General features: G+C 61.5%; 1 protein-coding gene across 2 annotated transcripts; it reads right to left on the reverse strand.

Annotated features, from left to right (window-relative positions):
• Nucleotides 1-1,333: 1,333 nt before the first annotated feature.
• Nucleotides 1,334-21,622, reverse strand: SPDEF (SAM pointed domain containing ETS transcription factor). Of its 2 annotated transcripts, XM_068419372.1 has the most exons (6): nt 21,564-21,622; nt 4,701-5,174; nt 3,539-3,736; nt 3,399-3,446; nt 2,831-2,971; nt 1,334-2,729 (listed from the first exon to the last, which is right to left on the reverse strand). In XM_068419372.1, the coding sequence occupies exons 2-6, from the start codon at nt 5,146-5,148 to the stop codon at nt 2,551-2,553; spliced, it is 1,014 nt and encodes a 337-aa protein (XP_068275473.1). In that variant the 5' UTR covers nt 5,149-5,174; nt 21,564-21,622; the 3' UTR covers nt 1,334-2,550. The 2 variants fall into 2 exon arrangements, with proteins under 2 accessions (XP_068275473.1, XP_068275474.1); XM_068419373.1 differs by lacking the exon at nt 21,564-21,622 and having other exon boundaries at nt 4,701-5,229.
• Nucleotides 21,623-23,509: the final 1,887 nt, after the last annotated feature.

Consider the following 23,509-nt stretch of genomic DNA (forward strand, 5'->3'; position numbering starts at 1 on the left):
ATATATATCTCTCTCTCGTGATTGTATTACCGTGGATACAACAACGACAAGCAGCAAGCAACAATAACTGAGCTCTGTAAGCGTCCTCCGGGTCTGGGTCCTCGTTTGCCTCCGTGCACTGGTCTCGTGGCTGTTGGGGTTACAGACCCCCTGCCCGGGGCGGGTGCTCGAGCCCCCACACCCTGGGGAGCCACAGTCGCAGCCGCTGCACCCCCAGGTAGGTATACCCCAACCCTGAGGCTTTGGGGTGCAGTGGGGTGGGGGGCTCGGATGCATTGCTGGGGCCCTGGGGGACAAGGGGGAGGCAGGGAGCAGCCCCTGGCTTTGGGGACCCCCGTGCCAAGCTGCCAGGCAAAGCCTTGTGAAGCCCACGGGGGGATTCCAGATAAAGCAGGTTTGGGGGCACTCCTGGGGCTCCCGCTGGGGAGGGGGCAGAGAAAGGAGATTTATTTTCCCTTGTTTAAGGGCTGGAGCTGCAAGGGGTTTGGGGAGAAACCCCAGCCGTGAGCCCCGGCTGCCCACCCCGCTGCAGGGGGCATCTGCAGGGTCGGGTCCCCATCTCCTGGGGAGCCGGGTGCTCCCTCCCCAGCTGGCAGCAGCTTTCCTCGCCATTTAACCCCCTTCCCCACAAAGCCCCCATGCCTTCGCCCACCCCACCAAAGGACCTGCGAAAGGGACGTGAGATCTGGGGCACCAGCACCCTCAGCCCACCCTCCTGGTGCTCCCAGCGCCGGCTGCGAGAGCATCGGCCGCACGCAGGAAATCACAAGACACATTTTGCCTTATTTTCCCCCCACATTTCTATTTTTTTTTCCCCTTTTCCAGAGACCAAGGCAGTTTTCCTCCTTCTCCTGCTCCTCTCCTCCCTCCAGCCACGATGGCCAAAGCGCATCTGCTCCTCTGTCATATAAACAGTGTGAAACAGGCAGAACAAAAAGAAAAAGGCAGGAGCCGTCGCAGGCAGTTATTTTAAGTTTAAAACAACAGACCGACAACCAGGTGGTTTTTTTCCTCCCACAAAGCATCTCGTGGGTACCCGGGCTGCCTGTCTACCCTCGTCATTTGAACCTAAACCACAACTTGCTGCCAGCCAAAACCAAAAAGCAAATAAACAAATAAAAAAAAAGTTATAATATAAAAGATCAACATCGCCAGGTAACTCAGACTCCCGTGGAATGTGCAGTTGAAGCAATCCCCACTTTTCCGTCCCAGCCCGGGCTCGGCGGGTTGCGTTTCAGATTTACGGTCCAGAGGGAAACGGCAAAGCTGCCATCCCCCTTTTCCCAAACTCTGGAATTAGGCAGCCCAAATAAAACCCAAATCAAGGGAAGAGCCTTGGACCAGGGGGCTTTGGGGGGCTCTGGGTGGCCCCGTGCCCGAGGATGGGGGAGGTGGCTCAGGGGACCCCCACGCCTGCAGCCCCAAATCCCTGCGGAGGGGAAAAGCCGAGCGTGTCCTGGAGCAAGAAGCAAAGGGGGGATGTGCCCATGCTGAGGGGATGCCTGTGGTCCCCAGGGGCACAGTAACCCTGTCCTGGTCCCCATGGCCAGCAGCACCCCTGGGTACCATGGTGCTGCTGGTGCCAGGCTGCTCCCGCGTGGGTCGGGTCAGCGCGGGCCTGGCCGAGGGCATCTGCAGGTGCCATTGTCCCTGCGGGTGCCATTGTCCCAGCTTGCGCCAATGCCCGAGCTTTGTCCTCCCCAAACAATGGCCGGGGCAAAGCCACCCGCTGCCAGCGCCCAGGAGGTGGGGAGGGATGAGCCCAGCCACCTCCCCCCAAAACTCGTGTGGCCCCGTTCTTTGCAGCTGAGGGTCGAGGTGCAGCAAAGGGCAGAGCCCCCTGCCACGCTGCCCCCCACCCCGAGCAGGGCTGAGGGCCAGGAGCTGCTTGTAGGGGTGAATCCAGCGCACAGGGTCACTCCTGAGGGGCACCGAGGGCAGCCGGTCCCACAGCCAGGGCGGTGGTGACACGGGGACAGGATCTGGCTGGAGGGGAGTGTGGCCCTGACAGTGTCGTCCCCCCACAAAGCAGCCCTGGGGCATGATGCCACAGGGATATTGAGGTCTCCTGCTGGGATGTGCCTTTGGCCCATGTCCTGACGATGCCCCAGGGCTGTGGGGTGAAGGGTGTCAGGGGGGCAAGAGACCTGGGGGTGAAATTCCTGCATCCCCCAGCTCCTTCCCTGGGTGACCCCAGCCCCATGCCCACCTTTGATCCCTGACAAAGGGCACCAAGGCTGCAGGGAGCCTTTATCTCACCCCCGATCAGCCCCGTCTCCTCCACCAGCCCCAAAATCCATGCCCACCCTCCCCTGGGAGCACCCGCAGGAGGCGAGGGTGGTGGTCTCTTAGCTGGGGGCTCATCCCTCCCCTCCAAGGCCAGAGGGGTCCCATGGTCCATCACCGGTGGGTCCCGGGGGGGGGTTGAACCTCTCAGCACCCCAGCCACGGTCCTTAGCGCTGGAAGACGGTTTCTGTGGTTGGGAGGCAGAGGGAGGTGGCGAAGGTCCCCTGTCCCTCCCGGGGCTCAGCCTGTCCCAGTGCTGCCGCTCAGACTGGGTGGACAAACTGGTAGACGAGGCGCTGGGAGATGTCGGGCTTGCGGATGATGCCTTTCTTGTAGTACTGCCGGATGGAGCGGCTCAGCTTGTCGTAGTTCATGGCCGGGCGGTTCTTCCTGATGCCCCACAGACGGGCCACTTGCGCCGAGTCCTCGATCTTGAAGATGCCTGGGATGAGAGTGGGGCATGGCGGGGGTTACAGCTTCATCTGTCCCCACCCAGCCCCACCAGCACCCACCCCAGGGCCGCCGGAGCACCCACGCACCCACCTTTCTCCTTGTTGAGCCAGCGGATGAAGCGGCCGTAGTTGTGGGGTTTCAGCAGCAGCTCTTTGAGGAACTGCCAGAGGTGGATGGGTTGGCCAGCGCAGGATGAGTCCACCTCGCTGTCTGCCCAACTGGCATCACCTCCTGCCATGGGAAGGGGTGGGTGAGATGGGGGGGAGAGAGACTGCGCTGCCCCGGGGACCCGCACGAGTCCTCGTCTGGGAAATCCCCGCTCAGTGCCCGTGGGTCTCCAGAGACTCAGCCCAGGAGCTGGGTCTGGAAGCATCGCTTTCTCCTCCCCGTCTTGGAGCAGGGAAAGCAGCTCGGTCCTGCCCTCGCACAGCCCCGCAGGGATCCACGGGGTGTGGGACAGGCCAGCGAGGGTCTCGCGGCCGTTTCCCAGTCGCTGCCCCTCGCAGACAGCCCCAGGGCTGCTCGGGGGCAGAGGGACTGCAACCCCAGACACTGCAGCAGTAGCTCCGAAGCACCAGCTAATTGCAATTAAGCAGGGAGTGACCTCTCAAATTCCCAGGACCTGAGGCCAGTGGGGCTGAGCCCACGCACAACTCACCACAGTATCTCACATCTCCCGGGGTGGCTTTTTCCTTCATCCAGGTGGCTGGAAGGGAGGAGCGGGTGGTCAGAGGGGCATCTCCCACCGCACAGCATCACCCACCCTTCCCCGGCTCCCTCCGGGTCTCTGGCACCTACCAGACTTCCAGATGTCGAGGTGGGCGTGCAGGATGTCGCCGCAGGCAGGCGAGCGCTGGCAGAACTGCTCCTCGGACATGGCACACAGGTCCTTTCCCGACAGCTCCTGGAAGGACTTCCCGATCTGCGGCAGCCGGTACTGGTGTTCTGTCCACAGGATCCACTTCTGCACGTTGCCGGGGCTCCAGTCCGCGGGGTCTGGAGGCGGAGGGTGAGCCCAGCCAGCGACAGCCCAGGCAGAGCCCGAGGAATCTCGGCTCACCCCACAGCATCCCCAGGAACCCGGCCCCTCCTGCGCTGCTGCAGCATCACCCCCCGGGTGGGAGCACCCCTCTCTCCAGGGACAGCACCATCCCCTCACCACCTCCTTCGCTTTGGGACGCCTCATCCAGCCTTTCGGAGCCCCATTTGCTCCCTGCACCATCCCAGGTGACACCAAAAGCTTGAAGGGAGCGAGTGGAAGAGCCTGCATCAACCTGAGCCCATCCCGAGTCAGGGCAGTGATGCCCTGAGGAGAACACCCCAGGGATTGCCCATGGCAGCAATGCCCCAGGGAACTTGGGTCTGGGCTGTCCTGCTCCCCTCGCACCCAAGCCCTAGTCCAGCTCGGGTAACGCCAGCTGGCTTCAGGCTGTCCCCAACCCCACATGCTCATCCTAATGTCCCAGGGAAGACAGGATAGAGAAAAGGGTAATAAAAGTCCCGCTGTTTGCTCCTTGCTACCACACACCCTCCCCAAGACATGTTCTAGGCTGAAAAGCACCTCAATAGTGATGTTCTGGGAGTGGAAGGGACCCCAGCTCAGGGGAGGGGATGGGGTCAGCATCGGGTGGCTGTGTCCCTGTGTGTCCCTGGCTCTGCAGCACTGGCTGGGTCACCCTGGCACCCCGCACCCAGCACAGGGCTCTGCGTAAAGCTCTGCTAACCCCTGCCTCAGCTGACCTCCGAGCCAGTGAGGGCAGAGGGGGATTTTGCTGGCACCCCTGGGCGTTTGCAAACAGCCCTGCCCTGGAGCGATGCCCAGGGGGGGCAAGGCAGCAGCTGTGCTCCCCCAAACCGCAGCACTTGGGTGCAACTTCCCCGAGCTGCAGCGCGGCTTTAGTCCCCGCACCGGCACGTCCCTCCCTTGCTGCACCCCGGGGAGGGCTGCGGGGGCACCCACCTGCGGCGATGTTGAGGAGTTTGCAGGCCGTCTCGATGTCCTTCAGCACCTCGCCCACCACCATGCTCTGCACCTGCTCCAGCGAGTGCTCCTCCAGGTGCAGGCTGGCCTGAAGGTCCCCCTCAGTCCCCAGCCCCAAGCCCTGGCTGTCGATGATGGGACATTGCTCCGGCTCCTTCTGCACGTCCCCTCGCCCGCCCTGGGCACCGCTTTGGGACGGTTCCCCCGTGCCCTTGGTGTGCCAGGCGATGTCCTCCGAGTAGAGCATATCGAAGTAGTGCAGGCAGAAAGCGGGCAGGGGCTGCTCGGGGGTGCGGGGGGGGCTGGGGCTCTCCGGGCAGCCCCAGCTCCGGGTGTCGGGGTCCCGTGGAGGGGGCAGCAGGGCAGTGTCCGGCCGGGCGAGGCGGCTGGGGGGCAGAGCGGGCAGCCCGGGGCTGGCACTGCCCATCCCTCCGCTCAGCGCTGGCTCCAAACCTGCGGGGAGAGGAGGAGAGGGGGAGAGGCTCACCCCAGCACCGGCTCCTGCCTGCCCGCCCCGCAGTCAGGCACAAAGGGAGGAACTAAGCCTGTTAGAGGGGGAAAAAAACCTCCAAAGAGACCCACGGTGCCCTGTGAGCCCCCGATGAGCGCAGGCTCGGGGTCAGGCACGGGGCTGGGGGGCTGTCCTGGTGTTGGGAGGACCAGCCGCAGCAGCCGGCACGGAGAAGGAGCCTGGGGGGCAAGTGGTTCCCGACCACCGTGGGCTTGTAGGGTCTTCCCATGAATTGCACACGGGGTTGGCAGCAGTTCAGTCCCAGCTGGGGCTGAACGCCCTCGCAGAGGGCAGCGGGGCGCGCTGGAGGGCTCTGAGGCACCTCTGCCCGTGGGCATCAAGGGCTGTGGGATGCCTAAAGCACACAGGCACGTTTCTGTGCTTGGGAACCATCACCTGTGGCTTTCACCTGAGGATGCTGCGGCACAACAGCACCTAAACCCGGCTCTCCTGGGACAGGGACCAAGCCCAGCACCGCAGCACCCAAACCTGGCTCTCCTGGACCAAGGACCGAGCCCAGCACCGCAGCACCCAGCTCTTGGCCGCTGCTGCCAACCCCCAGACAAGAACATTCCTTTTACCCTCTGGCAAGAAAAACTACCCAAAATCAGCCCCGTCCCCATCTGTCTCCAGTACGCGGGGAGTCCTGGAGGCCACTGAGAAGAGGATGAACCTGCTGAATTTCCATGGCAACACCAGGGAATGGCTCCATCCCTGGAGAAACCTCCCCAAAAGAGCTGTCCTGAGGCTTTGGGAAGAGAAAGCCCCTGCCAGGGGAGAGGCTGGTGACCAGCACGGCCAGGGCACCGCCGAGCTCCTTGCCTGCCTCCGGAATTGCTTTTTCCAAGAAGAAAAACACCCCAACCCCAAAGAGGTGATTTAAAAGCAGAAGCAACAGCAGCTTTTGCAGCGGAGCCTGCAATAAAAAAGGAACATGCAAAGCCTGAACCAACCCCAAATGCCTCTAAAGAAACCAAGCAGCCCCCAAAGAGGAACAGGGGACAGCGGCCAGGGAAAGGGGGTGCCCAGTTTGCTCTAAATTAAATGTCATTAATAGCCATGCACCTCGTTAACTGCAGTGGTGCTGGTGGGGATGAGTTTTAAGCACCCGCTGGGGATTTTCGTGCCCCCAGAAGCAAGATTTTTGGGGGTCTGCATCACATGCACCATGAGGAAGCTCTGCCCATCATTAAACCCCTTGAAAAACCCCCAAAATTTGGGAAAATTTGGGAGAAGGGGTGTCCACCCCACCGAGCTGCCCCTGCCGCCCAGTTTCCCTGAGAGATGGCATCGGCTTCCAAACCTCTCCTTGATTTGCTCTGGATTAAAAGAAGAGCTTTAGCAGATCAACCCTAAATCCAGCCTCACGCTGCTCCCGGCACAAAAGGGAAGCGGTAACAGCTTGCGAGGCTGCACAGTGGCGGCCGTGGGGGCTTTCTGGGGAGGGGACGGGGGTCTCGTCCCCGATGTCACGGGGATGCTCTGGGGTTTTGGTGCATCCTCCCACCTCCATCGGGCTTCGCTCCCGCAGCCCTAAGCCAGAGGAGCAGGGCTGTGGGGCCATCCCTGGGCACACAGTGGGGTGGGTGGCCCCATCTCCACCCTCATCCTCCCAGCTGGGACCAGAAGGACCCGATCCCTTGGGCAAGTGGCCCCGAAAGCCCAAGCAATCACCTGCCAAACGGTGCTGTACTCTCAGGGCGGGGGCCTCTGTTTGCCTTTCTCCCGCTCTGGCACGCAGGCGGCCGGGCTGGGTGGGGACCTGTTTGCTCTAAGAAACCGCTTTGGGTGGCTCTTTCCCTCTCCTCTCCCTTTGTTTTTTTTGCTTTTCCCTGGAAAAGGAGAGCTGGAGGGGCAGCCCCAGGCACGCCAAGATGCTCACGGGGAGCACTGACCTGCCTGGCAAACCAAAAACCTTCCCATTCCCCACCCGAGATCAACGGGGCTGCGCTGGTAACTGCATCAGCCCTGGCAAGAGCTCCTGGGCTTGTGCATGCTGCCGGTGGCAAGCACGGCCCTGGGCCCTTGGGCTTTGCACCAGAGCTCGCCCACAGCGAAGCCACACCAGCACGGCCCCGCTCTCATCCTGTGAGGGGGAAGCAATCAGGGAATTGGCTCTTGCAAGGCTTTAAAATTATAATTTGAAATTATAAAGCCCCGCAGGCCCCCGAGGTTTTGCCTTTGTGGGTGCACAAGGGCTGAGACACGGTGCCGGGGGCTGAGCAGCCCCTGGGGAGGCTCTGAGGGAGAGCGGTGCCATCCCTGGGGTGCTGCCTGCGGGACCCCCACCCCTGCCCCAGCATCTGGTGCGGAGCGGCAGAGGAGCAGACCCCAAACCGGGATGGAGCCATCAAGTCCCCCGGGTGTTTCTCCATGTCCCACACCAAAGCTCAACCACCAGTGCCCCAGGGCATGGTCAGGAGGTATCTGCCATCCCCAAAACGATGAGTGTCCCTGCCTCGCTTCCCCGGTGCTACCCATGGGTACGGAGAGCACACCCCAACCAGCTGGGATGGGCACAAGGTGACCCAGATCCCTGCTCTTGCTGACACCACGGGGATGCTGCAGGGCTCGTTCCCCACGGCAGCGTGGAGCAGGGCAAGGAGGAAAAGGCAGCCGAAGGGCACCGTGAGAGCCCAGCCCTGAATGGCTCCAACAGCAGCTGAGAAAATGAACCCAGATGTTCCCTTCGAGCAGAAACCCCGGGGATGTGGGGCTGGGACGGGGCTGTGGGACTGGGACGGGGCGGTGGGGCTGAGATGGGGCAGTGGGGCTGGGATGGGGCTCCCATGGCGTGGGTCCAGCAGCAAGCCCAGGGGTTGGGGTGGTGCTGGGTCATAGCTCAGCCCCATTTGGAGTCCGGGGAAGCAGCAGGTGCCACAGCCCAGGGGGATGAGGGTTGGGACAAGGAGCTCCTGTATCACCCGGAGCTCTCCTGGCAAACGCAGCCCGCTGTCACTCAGGGCTGCGGGCACCAGCGATGGGGAAGAGCTGGGATCAGCCCTTAGGAGCAAGAAAAAATAAATAAGAAATCCACCCAACCACAACCCTCAAACAATGGGTCCGTTAATTAAAATTAAATCCGTGGTTAAACAGGTTGTGCTGGAGCACAGCTTGGGCAGCCCCATGGGACCAGGGCAGGTTGGCCCGCTGCGGGAGGAGGTGCTGCTGGCAGCACCTGGGGGGTCTCCCAGACCCCCAGGTGCTGCCGAAAGCCCTTCCCGGGCAGCCAAGGTGGTGGGCCAGGCTCTGGGGTCACCTCCAGCCCCCAGGCTGGGGATGGGGACAGGGACAAGGACGTGCTGTGCTCTCTGGGGATGAACAGGAGACGTGCGGGATCCAGAGCTGTCCCAGGCTGCCCGGGGCGGTGGGATTTGCCTTTAACTGATCCCTCAAGCCTCACCCAAACCCCGTGCCCACAGTGCAGCAAACTGGGACCCCAAGGGTGGGAGAGGACGGGGACCCCCACAGACCCAGCAATCAATCCTCTCTCTGTCCAAAAGCCCATCTGGGCCTGGGATTTGGGTGTTTTTTCCCTGTTTTCTGGTCTGACTCAGCACCTCTAGCCCCTTCCCAGGCTCAGCTTTCCCCCTCAGTCCCCAAGGAGGTGCCAGCCCACACCACGATGTACACACACCCCGTGGCACAGCGCAGCGATGGAGCCCGCTGGCTCTGCCAGACGGCTGCTGCCCAGGAGGAGACACAAGCCGTTTTATGGAGCCCAGATGAAGCAGGCAAAGGGACCCCGAGGTCCCTGCCCAAGCCAGGGCTGCAGCAGACAGCTGGGTGCTCGGAGGCTGCTGACAATTTGGGGTCCTGCCAACGTGTCCCACCCACCGCGCTGGCCGTGCCACGTCCCTCCTGGCTGCCAAACCCTGCCCGCCTGTGCCACGCACCCCGTTTATCTCTGGGTGGAGGGAGGAGGGATTGGCCAAAATCACCCTGCAGCCAGGGCAGGGGCTGGGGACGGCGCTCAGGGGGCTGGGGACATGTCCCTCTGCCACCCTGCTTAGCGATGGGGCCAGGGCAAGCCCAGGGCTCACGTTGGATGCACGCCCAGGAGAGATGCAGCCCATCCCGGGGGTCCTGGACCCCCAGCTCCCCACCAGCCTTCTCCAACACCACCAAGGTCCCCCTGGCTCCTCCTGCTGTTACCTGCATGGGTGGTGGCACGGGGACTGGGTGTCCCCACGGGTCCCCACGCCCTGGGTCAGGCTGCCCTCTCCATCGGCGCAGGGAGGCAAACAGCAGCGGGGTGGGGACAGACACAAGGTGCCGGTGGCGTGAGCGAAGCCCTGGTGCTCGCTGTCCCCGAGGTGAGCAGCAGAGCTTGGTGTTCCCCATGCAGGGCCACGGAGCCCCTATTTATAGCGGCACCTTCCTCCCCCGCCGGCTCCCTGCCCAGGAGACAGCCCGTATTGTGGGGGATTTGGCAGCCGAGCAGCGTTTGTGTTTCACTAACCGAGCAGAACCATAAAAATCAAACCGAGAGCCAACGTGCCTTTAGCACCGACCAAAAAACCCACCCAGCAGAAAAGCAGAGCTGAGACGGCGCGGGTCTGCTAACGGGGTTCAACGCGCTTTATAGAGACACCCCTGAGCTGGCAGCTCCTCGACGGCTGCCCAAGGCCTGGGATGCTCCATAAAGGATCCCAGTTGCTTATCGGTCACACAGTGTCCCAAAGCACATTGTCCCCTCCCTCCTACTGGGAACAGGGGCTCGTGGGACCCTCCCCAGTGTCTCCCAGCACCGGGCGGGCTGGGGAGCAGCTGGCCCCAGGAGCCCTGGCTCCCTTCCCACCTTCCTCGCTGGAGCAGGAGGGGGGTTGCGAAGGCTCAAAGTTGGCAAATCCCATTTTATTTCGGGTGACACTATCCCAAGAGGTGCCGGGAACCTCCGGCCAGGGACAACCTGTCCCTGTCCAGCCCTAACGGCACCCAGCGGTGCGAGGAGCCACGGGATGGGATGCTCACAGGGGACGGCACCGTGTCTGCCCCAAATCCGTGCTAAAAGGGAAGGTGGGTGCTGGCGGAGCATCGGGGAGGGTCACAGCAGCAGCATGGGGCTTACCTTGAGGGTGCGCGAGCGGCTCAGAAACCGCATGGGTCCCGCTGTAGGGTGGGAAGAGCCGTCCCCGCGGCGCTCGGCACGGGGACCGGGGCGGGCATGGCCCGAAGCGGGGTGCCCCGGCAGCGGCAGGGAGGGCGGCCAGCAGCACCCTGCCCGGCTCAACACCGCGGGGTGGCCAGGCTGAGACCCATCGGCTCTCGGTGGGCACCAGTGGGATGGGACGGGGACGGGCCACCCCGAGCAGCTCCGAGGGCGGCGGGGGGATGAAGGCAGCGGGCAGGCGGCCGTGCCAAGGCGTGCGAGGGGGAAGCCGGCAGCCCAGTGAGTGCAAGGCGCTCAGCAAATGCCTCCTTTGCCCATTATATCTAATTCCTTCCTTATTTACCTGAACAAACAAGCCGGGTGCTTACCTCAGCTGGAGGTGTTTGAATAGCCCAAGCCGGGGTTAACTCTTGAGGGGTGCGTCGAGGCACTGGGCTGAGACCCGAACGGGCCCTGGGAGGGGAGTGGGGCCAAGCCAGGCACGATCAACCCCTTCCCACCCTCATCTGGGACACCCACTCAAGGGCTGGGGATGCCGTGGGGGGCGAGACCAAAGTCCTCCTGGTCTCTGCAGCTCAGAGACATGGGCTGCAGATACACGTTGGATACATGAGGGTCCCTGGCTGGACCCTGCAGCACGACATCACACCCCCAGCACGGGCAGGGCCGTTTTGGGGCCAGGAGCATCCCCAGCTGATACCCCAGGATCATCCCTGACCGACACCCCAGGAGCATCCCCGACCGACACCCCAGGAGCATCCCCGACCAATACTCATGCAAACGCAGCCATGTGGGACTTGCAATGGAGGCATCAAGCTGCGAGCGAGGATGCTCAGAGGCTTTGGGGACCAAAGGAGCCCCTCACACCAACCAAACCATCCCTCACACCAGGGATGCTGCTGCCTGCGGGCAGGACGGGGCGCCCAGGGCACGGCAGAAGCACACGGTGCTCCAGACCCGGGTTGTCTCCACCGGCAAAAGCAGGAAAAAGCTGTTTTGACCGAGACAGACACCAAGCTGGTATTTATTGTCTTTTTTTTTTTAACACATGAAGAACGCAGGGCAGCTCAGGCACTTCTCCCACGCACGTAGCGCTGCCGAAACCAAACTCCTCCGTGCCCTAAAAACCCCACGTCAGACAAAACCCCGGCCACACACACCCGGGTCGGACCCACGTCACCGCATCCCGGTGGCTGCGTGGCCGTCGCGCCTGGGCTTGGCATCCCCAGCGCACGGTGGGGTCAGCGTCCCTCGGTCACCCTGGCCCCCGTCCGGGGGGCTGTTTGCTGGGAGGAAAATAAACCCCCACGGGATCGCGACCCGCCATGTTACGGCTTCCCGGCCTGCCCGGCGCGTTGGCCAAGGGCTTCGCCGCGCTATCGGCAGCGCCAGGAGTTTCTGCCTCCCTTTTGAAACACCTCAATGTTATCTTATCAGTGGGGAAAACATTCCCCCCCCGGCTTAGAGCTCCCGCCGTCTGAGGGGAGCTTTGCACCCCTGTTCTGGCAAACACGGCCGGGCCCGTAGGACGTGGTGGCGGGTGGGGGGGACACGTGGGCTGGGGACAAGCGGCTGCGGTGGGGAAGGCGCCAGCCCCCCGTTGGGGTTTGCCATGGGGTAGGTGCATAGGGTGGGGATGTGGCACAGCCAGGAGGGGGGTCCTGGCCACCCAGTACCCCTCAGTGCTGCCAGCTCACAGCAGCCACAGCGCAGCCCCCAGCACCACTTAGAGCATCTCTCTGCTTCGGGCAAGGCACCATGTGCTCGACCCAGCACTGCTGCGCACACCAGGCCTCATCCTGCACCCCTTGAAGCCCACTGCAAAGCTGCAGCAGGTCGGGCTGCCAGGATTCGGGTGCCCCCACTCACTCGTGCCTGTATTTGACCCACGATGCCGGGTCCTGGCCAGAGCCGCTGTGGGAAGCCTGGGGCAGCGGGCACCGCGCTGGGGCTCTGCCCGGCTCAGGGGCTGGTGCTCAGCACCCAACCCTGCTCCTGTGTCCCACCCCAGCATCCCCGCCTGGGAACCAGGGGCAGGAGCATCCCAGCACAGCCCCGGCGCCGAGGCCGCAGCCCTCCATGCACGGACATCTTATCACAGCATGGAAACGCGGGCATTTCAACTGTGGAAACTTAAGCTACGGAGTAAAACCACGTATAAACTCTGTGCTTGTGAAGACACAAGGTGCACTGGGCATCGCTACGGCCATCCCACACCTTCCCGTGGCAGCTCCACCATCAGGCTGCCAGCTCGGGGGAAGGTTTGCCGAGTAGGTTACGGTTTGCACGGGCTGTGCGAGTTGGATTTGCACCTCCTCGCTGTGACGTCACCCACAGGTCTCCCTCGTTTACTGGGTTTAATTACTATTTGTTATGAGAGCAAACAGAACAGTGCATCTGAAGGAGTCGGGAGCAAAGCGGACAAGAGCGCGATCAGGGTCACCGGGCAGAGGGGACGCGCTGGCAGTGCCCGGTGCTGGGTCCCTGCTCCTGAGCATCCCACACTCGGGTCACCCCAGCCTGTCTGGGAACCTGTTGTCCAACTCACATCTGAGTCTGAACAAGCTTTCCCTGCTCCTCCTATCAGCAGCACCGGAAATTTCGATAAGCAGAAGAGATTAAAGGGAAAAACATTCCCTTTGCTGTGCTCGGGGAGAGCTGGGCAGCGCGACACGGGGCTGTGAAAACAGGCAGAAGGCCTCAAAATGAGATCCCCGCTTTCCTCCCCAGAGCAGGGTTGGTGGCTGTCCACAGCCACGCTCTCACCATCACCTTTCGCAATCCCGGCACAGCTCTGCTTGCATATGCAAACCAGGAAAAGAAGAGGTTGCAACACCTGAGGAACAACAAAAGAGGGGAAATAAAGTCTGGTTTTTCTGCCCCGTGTGCGCAGTTTTCAACCCTTTTTTCCTTGTCCTCCCTGTCAAGCCCTCAGCTCCGATTCCGGTGCCTTTTGCCACAGCTGAAACTTCAACGCTTGGGAACGCGGCCAGAGGGGAGGGATGGAGAAATGACTCATGAATCAGCCTGGAAGAATCTCTCTGCCCACCTGCCTGCAGCTAATCTCTGACTCCATCATAAGAATAATAGATAAGCAGCCATGCAATATATAATAAAACTATTGAAGGCACTTGATGTCACTGCAAAAACCACAGAGGCCATCGAGCCCTACTTGTCCCCGAGCTGAGCGGTGTTTCCTGGTCCCCTGCAGCAGCGGGGTTTCCTCTGCTCCAGCTCCTGCACGGCGTTTGGGGACAGCAGTGGGCCCCGAAAGCAAACCCACAAGTTTGAGTCTCTCTGAGAGGCCCCATCCTGCATCCTGTTCCTTTGGGCTGTGCAAAGGCGATGCTCAGAGAGGAGAGGAATCCCTGCTCCCAGGCTGCAGGATGGGCCCTCTGAAGCTTTTCTGCAACCCAAGGAGACTGGAACTGGTTGAAATGCCTGTAACACCCCCCCCCCCAGCTCAGTCCTGCCCCGCAGGCGAGAACCCACGGGAGCCATGTCTGCAGCTCAGCACCTCAGCCCACGCCAGCCCCAGATCTGGGGAGTATTTTTGCCCCAAGACATGCTCCGAGGAGGGATGCTCCCAGGGTGCCACCGAACCGAGCATCCTTCAGGTTCCCACCTCCCATCAGCACCATCACCCCAGTACCCACAGGGGCTTCGGGCACAGGGGGATGCTCCCAATGCCAGGCTGCGCCGAGGCAGAACCCAGCCTTCAACTTCACCAGTAGCCATCGGAAAAGCACCAGGACATCGGGAATCCCTGCTGAGGGTGAGGGACAGCCCGGGGATCTCGGGGCTGAAGCCACCGGGGCAGGAGGAAGGTCCCAGTGGGAAGCGGTGGCTGCTCACTCCCCTCCTGCCGCCTGTAATCTTAATTGCTCCTCACCGGCTGTTTGCTAACAGCAATTCGTTTCCTCCTGGCCTGCGCTGAGAGGGTTTATCGCCCGCGCTCGTGTGTTATTTCAAGCTCACACACATATGGAAGGTCAGAGCCTGGAGTGCTCCCTGCGCTCCTAGAAAGAGTCGCGATGGCAGGAGTGGAGCAGGGAGGAGTGAGCAGAGGGCCCCGGAGCCAGCGGCTCTCAGACATGTCACACCCAGCTCCCCTTTCCCCAAGAAGCACAGCGGGCTTGGCAGAAGGTGGGGAGACCAGCCATGTTTTTCCACTCCATCTCCCATCTGCTTTGCAGTCCCAACCCAGTGCCCACCCTCGGAGAGGTCCCCTTGCTTCTGCCCAGCTCACCAGTCCAACAGCTCCTGCTCTCCAGGAAGATGCTCCAGGCAGGTTTCTTTTGCAGATGAACTTCGGAGAGGCTCTGGTGAGAGGCATCAGTGCCGAGCAGCATCTTCTGGTCACCATTCCTGCAGCCAGCGTGTCTGCACAGCATCCCCACGCCACCAAACCGGAGCACACCGCAGGAAGCACGGCGGTGGCATCCAGCTGAGCTGCTGCTCATGCTCCCCTGGGATCCCCCCAAACCCCCATGCAGAGGGGGACAAACAGCCACCGCCACAGGGAAAGAGCCCGGCGCCGGCTTGGGTACCCACCAGGACCAAGCACACCCTCCCGAGCTGGGGATCGGCCGAGGCTCCCACTGCCCTCGGAGGGGAGCTGGGGGGGGAAAAAGGGCTTTTGGGCAGATCTGCAACCCCAGAGTTACCCAAGGGGCCAGGGAGCACGAGAGAAATAACTCCTGGGTGTGTGCAGGGAAGGCAGCGTGCTTTTTATTTGTGCAGTGCCCCTGTGCACATAAAATCACAGAATCAACCAGGTTGGAAGAGCCCTCTGGGATCATCGAGTCCAACCATTGCCCTGACACCACCATGTCAACTAGACCATGGCACTAAGTGCCATGTCCAGGCTTTTCTTAAACACATCTACCAGGGGGCACCTTCAGAGCTCTCAAACCACTAAGGTTGCTCCAGAGCAGAGACCAACCGAATCCCCCTAAATTCCTCCTCACCCCAGTGAAATATCCCCATTTCCCGAGCAGCCCCGTGCTGCGGGGCCAAGCAGGGCCGCTCCTCTTTATGGCCTCCCCAGGCTGCCTTTGCCAGGCTTCCCCATCTCCCAGATGCTGCCATAAACCCTCTTTACGGGGGACGTGTGTGTGCTCGAGGCAAACAGCCGTGGTTATTGCCGCTGGCACTCGCCTACGGGGCCCACCCTGATAAAAAGAGCCGGGGCTCCCGTCCGCTGCTCGGTCCCTTCCCCGTGAGGCAGCTCCCGGCGTCCCCTGAGCAAAATAAAAGTGGCAGCAGGGGAGTTAACGGCACCACAACCCAAACGGTGTCACCTGCGTTTCAGAGCAGCTCTCGAGGGTGCAAATGGGGGTGTTGGGGAGCCCAGCTCCATCCAGGGGTGCAGGGATGGGGGGCTGCGCTGTGCTGGTGGCACAGGAGGTCCTGGAGCCATCCCTTGGCTGAGCACAGAGGTGTTGGTGCTCACCCAGCCCCGTGCAAAGGCTCCTTTGCACCCTGTGGGGACAGGAGGGGCCAAGGGTTGGCTCTGGGGTGCCACAGCCCAGCCATGCCTGGGAGGGTGGTTGGGGAAGGACAAGCCGGTGGGGGATGAAGAGACCAAGGGTGATGGCAGCACAACCCCGAGCCCAGCCCCTGGACCACCAGCTCCCCCCAAACATGCTACCCTGCCTCCCTGCCTGCAGCACCCCCAGTCCCTGGGCACCCCCTGCAAACCCCGGGTGACACGGTGGGGGAGGTCACAGGGCACCCGGCCGGGCTGGGAGCAGCGGGATCCCCTGGCGTGTTTGCTGTTCCCTGCTCAAAGCCCTGCTCTTTTCTTCCTCTGGTCGCCTTAAACTCCTGCTTTTGTCTCTTGGGATTAAAAACCTGGAAATGGCTGCGGGTCACCCGCCGGTGCCAGGAAGAGAGGGCTCAGGGCGGTGTGGGTGCGCCCAGCTGGGTGCCAGGGTGAGCCCTGGCAGAGGGGGGGATAAGGAAAGGTCACGGTCCCCCCTGTGATGCCTCCAGTGATTTGGGGTGCAGAGTGGTGAAACCCCCGTGCAGGGCTGGCTCCTGGTCCTGGCTCTCCATGCACCAGCCCCACACCTGCCCAATGGACATGCAAACCCCAAACCCCAGCCAGCGTGGGAGAAACCCCCCAAAAGAACCCCTACAAGCACCGCACTCCCCTGTCCTCACCCTTACCCATCGATACCCCCAGCGTGGCGGGGTGATGGGGCCAGCACCCCCTCCCCGTGCCGCGGGCTTGGGGCCCTTTGGTGGCAGCGGTTCCCAGGCACACACAGGCAGCCAGGTGAGACGGGCAGGGCCCCGTGCCAGCGGACGGGATGTTGTCTTTTCACACAGCCCCGGTGCGGGGCCGAGCGGCAGCGAAACCCTCGGCAGCTTTGTTTCCCACACTGGTTGCCATTAAGAAATGCAAATTCATTCTTCTTCTGCTCTTTCTCCCCGCATGCAAAACGATCCTTGGGCATAACGGCCCCACGGAGCGGTGGCCCTGGGAGCTGCTGGGGCAAGGAAACCCCTCGTGGGTGGGAGCGGGCGGCACAAGCAGCTCCAACGGTCTCAAAGGCAAGGAGGGAGAGGGCAGCACACCATGCCCCGGGGAGCAGGACAGCCTCTGGGCTGCGGTTTCCCCTTGGCTCCTGCGCTCCCCATCCCAGGAGAGCCTGCAGAAGGTTTTGCCCCAGGGGGGAAATCCCTAAGGATAACCCTAAACCCCACAACTCAGCTCAACGTAAGAGCTGGCTGGATGGGGAAGGGGAAGCAGGGGGATCAGCAGGGACCAGAGCCACCTCCCCCAGTCACTCTTAGGACCAGAAAGCCCCAACCCCACTGAGGTCTGCAGCTCCCAGGGGAGCGGAGTGGGGAGGATTCCTCCGTGTCCCCCACGCACGGAGGGCAGGGACCCCACGAGGGACGAGGCTGCTCCACGTCCCGCAGCATCACGTGGAGCCATGGCACTATGCTCCCGGTCCCCCAGCATCTCACACACCACGGTGGGGAGAGGGGACAGGGGAAATCCTGCGGGGCTGGATCATGCTGGGGATGAAGACAGCACAGAGCTGGTGCAGAGCGAGCTGTGACTCAGCCGTGAGTCACCCGGCTCCGAAGGAAACGTGTCGTTCCCAGTGAGCATCGCCCGGGTCAGGCAGCCCCGTCCCCAGGGAGCCAGGACCTGGGGGCTTGCGTAGGCAAAGAGGGGTGCAGGAGGGGGGCAGGACTCCAGGCGAGGTCCCGTGCTTGGGGACAGGGAGTGACAGCACCTTATCTTGTCGTCACCCCCTCCCCAGGCGCTGAGCTGGCCTCAAAGCTTGGAGGAATTTGCTTTTCGCTGGCAAACACAAGCTCCCAGGGGCAGTTCACAGCATCCTTGGCCTCGTCAGGCTCCCCAACACCCCGAGGAGCCTCAGTTCCCAGAGCCCGGCTTGGGGAGAACAAAACTCCGACCGACAGCAGGAGAGGGGAGACGCAGAGCTCTGGGCTGCAGCACACGGCAGAGCCCCGGAGCCGGGCAGCATTCCTCAGGGGCAGCCCTGGTTTCACAGGACGGGACATTAAAGCAGAAAGCGATTAATGCTCTGCAAGAGAGCGGGAGCCAGGCTCCAGCCCCGGTGCGGGACGTGACCCGAAATGGCTCCGCTCTCCCCCTGAAGGGCTGTCCCAGCCCCACGCCTGGCTCTCCCCATCGCGGCGCTGGCTCGGGGCACCGGCAGAGCGAGGCCGTCGCTTCTCTCCTCACCGGTGGATTTTGAGGGCAGCGAAGTGTTTGTTCTGTCAACACATGCCTAATCCCCAACCAAAAGCTGATGAAAAAAGCCATGGCAGGGGGAAGGATGGGAATCAGCTGCCCTTTAAAACAAAGCCCTGATGGCAACAGCCACAGCCCCGAAGGTGGGGACAGCATCTCTGGGGTGTTGGGGGGGAGAGGAGGGGAATGGGCTCCCCCCCCCAGCACCCCACTCCCTGCAGCCCCAGCGCCCTGCAATGGCGCTGGGAAGGGGGCACAGCTCTCCAGCCCCAGCCTGGCCCTGCCACAAATCAAAGCACCTTCTCAAAGCCGAGCAGGACCCCGAGCACCACGTAGGAGGTGCAAGAAACACATCCTTGCTCTGAAGCGATCGCCTGGCATCAGCAGCAAATCAAGGCTTCTCTCTCTAAGCAAACCAAAGCCAGCGGGTTTGCACGAGCCCACGCAGCAAACCTCCCCTCCGCCCAGCCTGGGACATCCCTGTCCCACGTCCCCGCTGACCTGGCACTCGGCTGTGACACCGTGAGCCCGTCACGACAGGTTCACCTGAGGATTGGCATTTTCAGATGGCCCATAAAACACTTTTCCTGGTAGGACGAAATGAAAATTTCTCATGGCAAGGCTCGTTTCCAGGTTGGCTGGGGCTGCTTCCCCCTCGCTGCCCACCCCAGGTGGCTCCTCCAGCCCAGACATCGACACCAGCCATGAGATCCAGCAGCCCCTGCAGGGACCCGCTCCCGGCACTCGATGGCATCAGCCCTGCACCCTTCACCCGCAAAAAAAAAAAAAAAAAAAAGTCCATTTAGCAGTTTCCATTTGTTTGCTCTTTAAATAATTGTTTCCTTATCGCTATTTATTTAGATCCCTTTAAAATTCTGACAAACCTGCTTCTCAGGCACCGTCACCTGCTTCCTCCCAGCCCGCGGGCAAGGCAGAGCGGCCAGGCTGCACGGCCGGTCCCGGTCCTCCCTGCTCGGGGAGGTACGTGCAGAGCATCGAGCCCCCCTCACCTCGTCCTTTCCAACATGGACAAACTGGGATGCTCCAAAGCCGTGGTTTGGGGAGCTCGTCCTCCTCTCCCCATCCCACCACAGTAGACACAGATGCTTTGGGGCTGCTGCTGAGTCCTGCCAAGCTGGGGGGGCTCAGGGGACACCAACACGGGGGTCAGGAAGGAAGGTGACATTACCCGTTCACTGCCCACCACGAAGAGGTCTCAGAGTCACTTCATGAGGCTTTCGCTGGGGACTAGAGGGAGCAAGGACAAGCCTGGTGCTGCCCAAGCCCCCTTTCCTCCCCATCTCTGCTGCCTGCAGTGCCCCGGGGCGGGTGAAGCGATGGGCGCTCGCCCAGGTAGCCGGGAAGGCAGCGGCACTGGCCACGATTGCCCAACACTCCGTGCAAAGTCCAGCCAAGCACCGCTCTTGGCTATTAACAGCAGCAATTAGAGCAGCACCCAGAGCCGCTGGAGGCGAAGGTGGGATGGGCTCAGGTGTCCCATGAGCACGGCCTGGGGACGTCCCTGCAGCCTCGCTGGGGACAGAGACCCTCTCTGCTGCCACACTCGGGAGCGTCGGTCTGTGGGCATCTTGCTGTCACCTACAAGAGGGGTTCAACACCCTGCCAGGCTCAGCTGGGGTACAAGGGGCTTGTCCCCAGGGTCCCATCCGATGCCACCCTGGGGTTTTGGGCTTCACGACCGCAGGTTGACGTCACGGCCCAGCCTGCAGCTGTCAGAATTAATTGAGGAAACCCAGCCATGGTAAACAACGAGGAGGGAAACCGGGGCAGATTAGATAACGAGGAACGCGAGGTTCTCGCTGTATTTTCCCCCTGGATGGCAAACCTTGCTCGCTCACTCGGGCACGGACCCTGCCGAGACCAGGCTGCTCCTCACCAGCAGCGCTCAGGAGAGGCTGAAACCCCTCTTCTGTGGGACAGCTTGCCTATAAAAGGGTCTGGCATACCCCGGACCCAAGGTTTGGGTCTCCCCTCCCTCCTGCAGAGCCATGCATCACCCCAGGGCAGGCAGCGAGAGCACAGCATGGTCCCCCACTCCCCATCACTGCCGGAGGAGACACGGGGGTAGGTGGGAGCATTCGCTATCAGGGGTCATGGGGGACAGGACCTGCTGCTTTGTCCTGGTGGGGAGAGAGGCAGGGCAGGGTCATGGCCAGCAGAATTGCTGTCCCCACTGCACCCCACCAGGCACAGGGTCCCAACAAAAGGGGAACTATCACCCCTTCCCAGCTGGCTGCACCCAAGCCTCCCCATCAGAGCAACGTTTGGTTCCAGGTTGTGTTACCCAGACCCCCTTTGCTCCCCAGCAGCATGTCACCCTCCAAACTGGGACACAACACAGACCTACTGGTGTTGACACCATCCTCATCCCCACTGACTGGACACCTCTGCCTTTAGGGCATCTGGGCCCTGTGGGGGTTCTGCCCAGCTTGGCAGCATCACCCCAGCCCCACAGAGGTGGTGACAGGCCAGGTGACACAGTGGCCCCCCACTGTCTAGTGGGACCAGTGTGGACCACACACCCCAAACACCCAGGAACGTGCAACCCCCTCCCCAGCCCAGCACCGCGCTCGGCCCAGGACGGCAGCCGCTCCGGAGATGCGTGGGGACATGGCTCACGCCTGGCCAGCCACTGTCCCCAACAGGTCCCGAAGCCTGGAAAAGCCACGTCCAGCAGCTCTGGAGGGTTTTGCAGATGAGGAACAACCTCAGCTCCCTCTGCTGGCACCTGCTTCAGGCCAGGCCCTTCTCCAGCAAGCGCTGGTTGTAACATCTCCAAGCGCCTGCCCGCAGGACACGGTGCCGCCGCCCAGCCCCACACTGGGGAGATGCTCCCCAGCTCCTGCCACACACCGCACCCGAGCACAGGCAGCCTGTGAAGCAGAAGGACACACAGCTCATCCACCCAGCCTGCTCAGGGTATTTATTTGTGTCTTAGAGGTGAGGAAACTCCTTGGCAAGGCTCAGCAGCAGAGCTGGGGACAGCAGGGATGAGCCGCAGCCCCACCGCGTGCCCACGCAGAGCTGGGGAGCAAACACAAGACACCCACGAGCAATTTTTCGGGTATGAAATGAGTCCTGGGGGACAGGGGATGGTCTCACAGCTGGATGGGGACTCAGCACCTCCTGCCTCAGCCCCTCTCACCGATAAAACACAGTGAGCGCTGACCTTGCTGGGAGCAGACCCGGGTACAAAGCAGCCCACCCTCCCAGCCAGGCGTCTTTCACTGCGGGGTAAAGCATCCCCGGCCCCCACCACCCCACGCCGTCACCCACGCGTTAGTGGGGCGGAGGAGAAAGTGCACGGGCACAATGCTCAGCCCCAACCCAAGGCAGCAGCTGGGCAGCAGGAGCCTTGTTTTTCAGTCAATAAAGGGACATCGCTATGGAGACACCGCAGCCGCCAGCGCGAGCGGCTCCACACCACATCCTCTATGGCCTTCCCCACCCACGCACCTGCTCTCCTCTCGGCCAGCCAAATTTGGGGCTTGTTTGGAGTTTATGGACTCTTTAACAGTGTTTTCAACAGGTGTCTGCAAGAGATGGGTGGCTCTGGAGAGTTTTCCAGTGCCTTAAGGAGGTGCATCAGCATCACTGAGCTCGTTCTTGCACGCACGCCTTGAACCAGCGCTTGGAGCCAGCCAAGCAAGCTGGCACGGGGCTGAACCAGGCTGGAAAAGCTCTTGAGAAGGTCTTTATCCTTGTTTGCAGAGATCCTTAATGAATTCCCATGAACAGCCGATCTAGCACAGTCCCAGAGATGAAGACTACTGGAAAAAAAAAAAACACACCACTTGGTGAAGAAGAACGACGTCCTGTCTCCAGCCTCAGGCTTGCTCAAACACCCTCAGCTTGAACAGCAGCACAGCTCAGCTGGGAGAAGAGCCCAGGCAGCCCACGGGAGCCGCTGGGAAGCTGGTTATACAACTGGTTTTATGCACGTGGTGTTCAAACACACAGCTGGGAGCCAGGACTGCTGCCTCCGGGAAACTCGGCGAGCGTGAAAGCCGAGCAGTGAGCTTTCCTCTGCCTGGAGGACACCCCGTCCAGGTCAAGCCCTCCACCCAGGTCCCAGCATCACCCTTTCCCTGACACCGTCACCGTGGCAGAAGACTTGAGCTGTGATTTCTACAGTGCCACCAACTCACGGCACAGCCAAGCTGCCTCACAGTAGGCTGCACCCATCACTCCATTTGTAAATAGATGAAAAATGTACTTTTTTTCACCCCACTTAAGCCCTTTAAGCTATTGTGAAGGTATCAGTTCTGCAGGGAAATAGTCAAAATAAGGAAATACTACAAGTGAGACAGCTCTTAAGCCAGCCCCGCTCCCGCTGCTCTGCAAACGGGGACGGGGTGAACAAGGCTGGTCCTTACCCCCGCGTGCCATCTGCTTCCTCGCTCGGCCTCCGCCGCCTGCTTTTACTACTCAGTTGTTTTATGAATGGGGTAGGAAACGTTCGAGATTAGATTTCCTTAAATAATTTCTGTTTAACTGGGTATTTTCCAGCTAACACACAGGCGGAGCACGCGGACAACAGATCACAGGTTACAGAAAGCTCCCAGAGAAAGCCTGTACTAACGCTGTCGCTGGCCCCACGTACGTACGCGCAGATCCCACACTCCTTCCCCACTGACTCCCCCACAGCATCCCCTGCACCAGCACGGCCTTGTTCCCACTCGGCACGTTAATATTTCACTGCACATTCCCAAAGGATTGGCAGAGAAGGAAGAGCAGAGGGAAGAAGAGGTGAAGCGAGCACAAATCCCTGCCTTAGCACCTTGCTGCGCGCTGCAGGCTGCGTGCCGCGGGGTTTGGTGGACACAGCGAGTAGGAGGGGGCGAAATAAACATAAAAATCACAAAAACCTGCCCTTTTCTTCTCTGCTGCAGTTCCAGCTGCTGCTCCTGGACGGCTGGGTGCTTGCTGGAGCCCTCCAGCCCATGCTGCAGGTACGAGGACACGCAGGGATGCTGTGGAGGTTTTGGGGCACAGCCTGTGCTCTGCGGCCAGCCAGGGGCACCGGCAAAGAGGAGCACGGGCACAGAGTCACAGAATCACAGAATCAATCAGGTTGGAAGAGACCTCTGGGATCGTGGAGTCCAACCATCACACACAACCCATCCAGTGGAGAATATCCTCCTGCCTACCGCAGCGCCGCTACAGAGACCACAAAAAAAGCTGTTAAAAATAGAATTATTTTTATAACTTTTAACAGACAACGAGCTGGCTCCCCTAAAAAAAAAATAAAGCAGCAGAAAAAGCAAACCCAAGTAGTTTATAGGTGACCACGGCAGCCGTTGGACTTGGTCTCCTGCCTCGCCACCCTGCACCACACCCAGCCTCTGCGCAGGGACCACGCTGGTCGGATGACCTCCCCTATAGCAATCCCTCAAGTTATT

The sequence above is a fragment of the Nyctibius grandis genome, chromosome 27 (assembly GCF_013368605.1).
Source record: "Nyctibius grandis isolate bNycGra1 chromosome 27, bNycGra1.pri, whole genome shotgun sequence".
NCBI classification, from domain to species: Eukaryota; Metazoa; Chordata; class Aves; order Nyctibiiformes; family Nyctibiidae; genus Nyctibius; species Nyctibius grandis.

What these genes read in the sequence shown, in the direction of transcription:
- SPDEF (XM_068419372.1), bottom strand. Translation starts at nt 5,148, where the DNA reads ATGGGCAGTGCCAGCCCCGGGCTGCCCGCTCTGCCCCCCAGCCGCCTC. An exon ending in GGGAGATGTGAGATACTGTG is followed by an intron (nt 2,972 to 3,398) that starts GTGAGTTGTGCG and finishes TTCCCATGGCAG; the next exon opens with GAGGTGATGCCAGTTGGGCA. An exon ending in CTGGCTCAACAAGGAGAAAG is followed by an intron (nt 2,730 to 2,830) that starts GTGGGTGCGTGG and finishes CTCTCATCCCAG; the next exon opens with GCATCTTCAAGATCGAGGAC.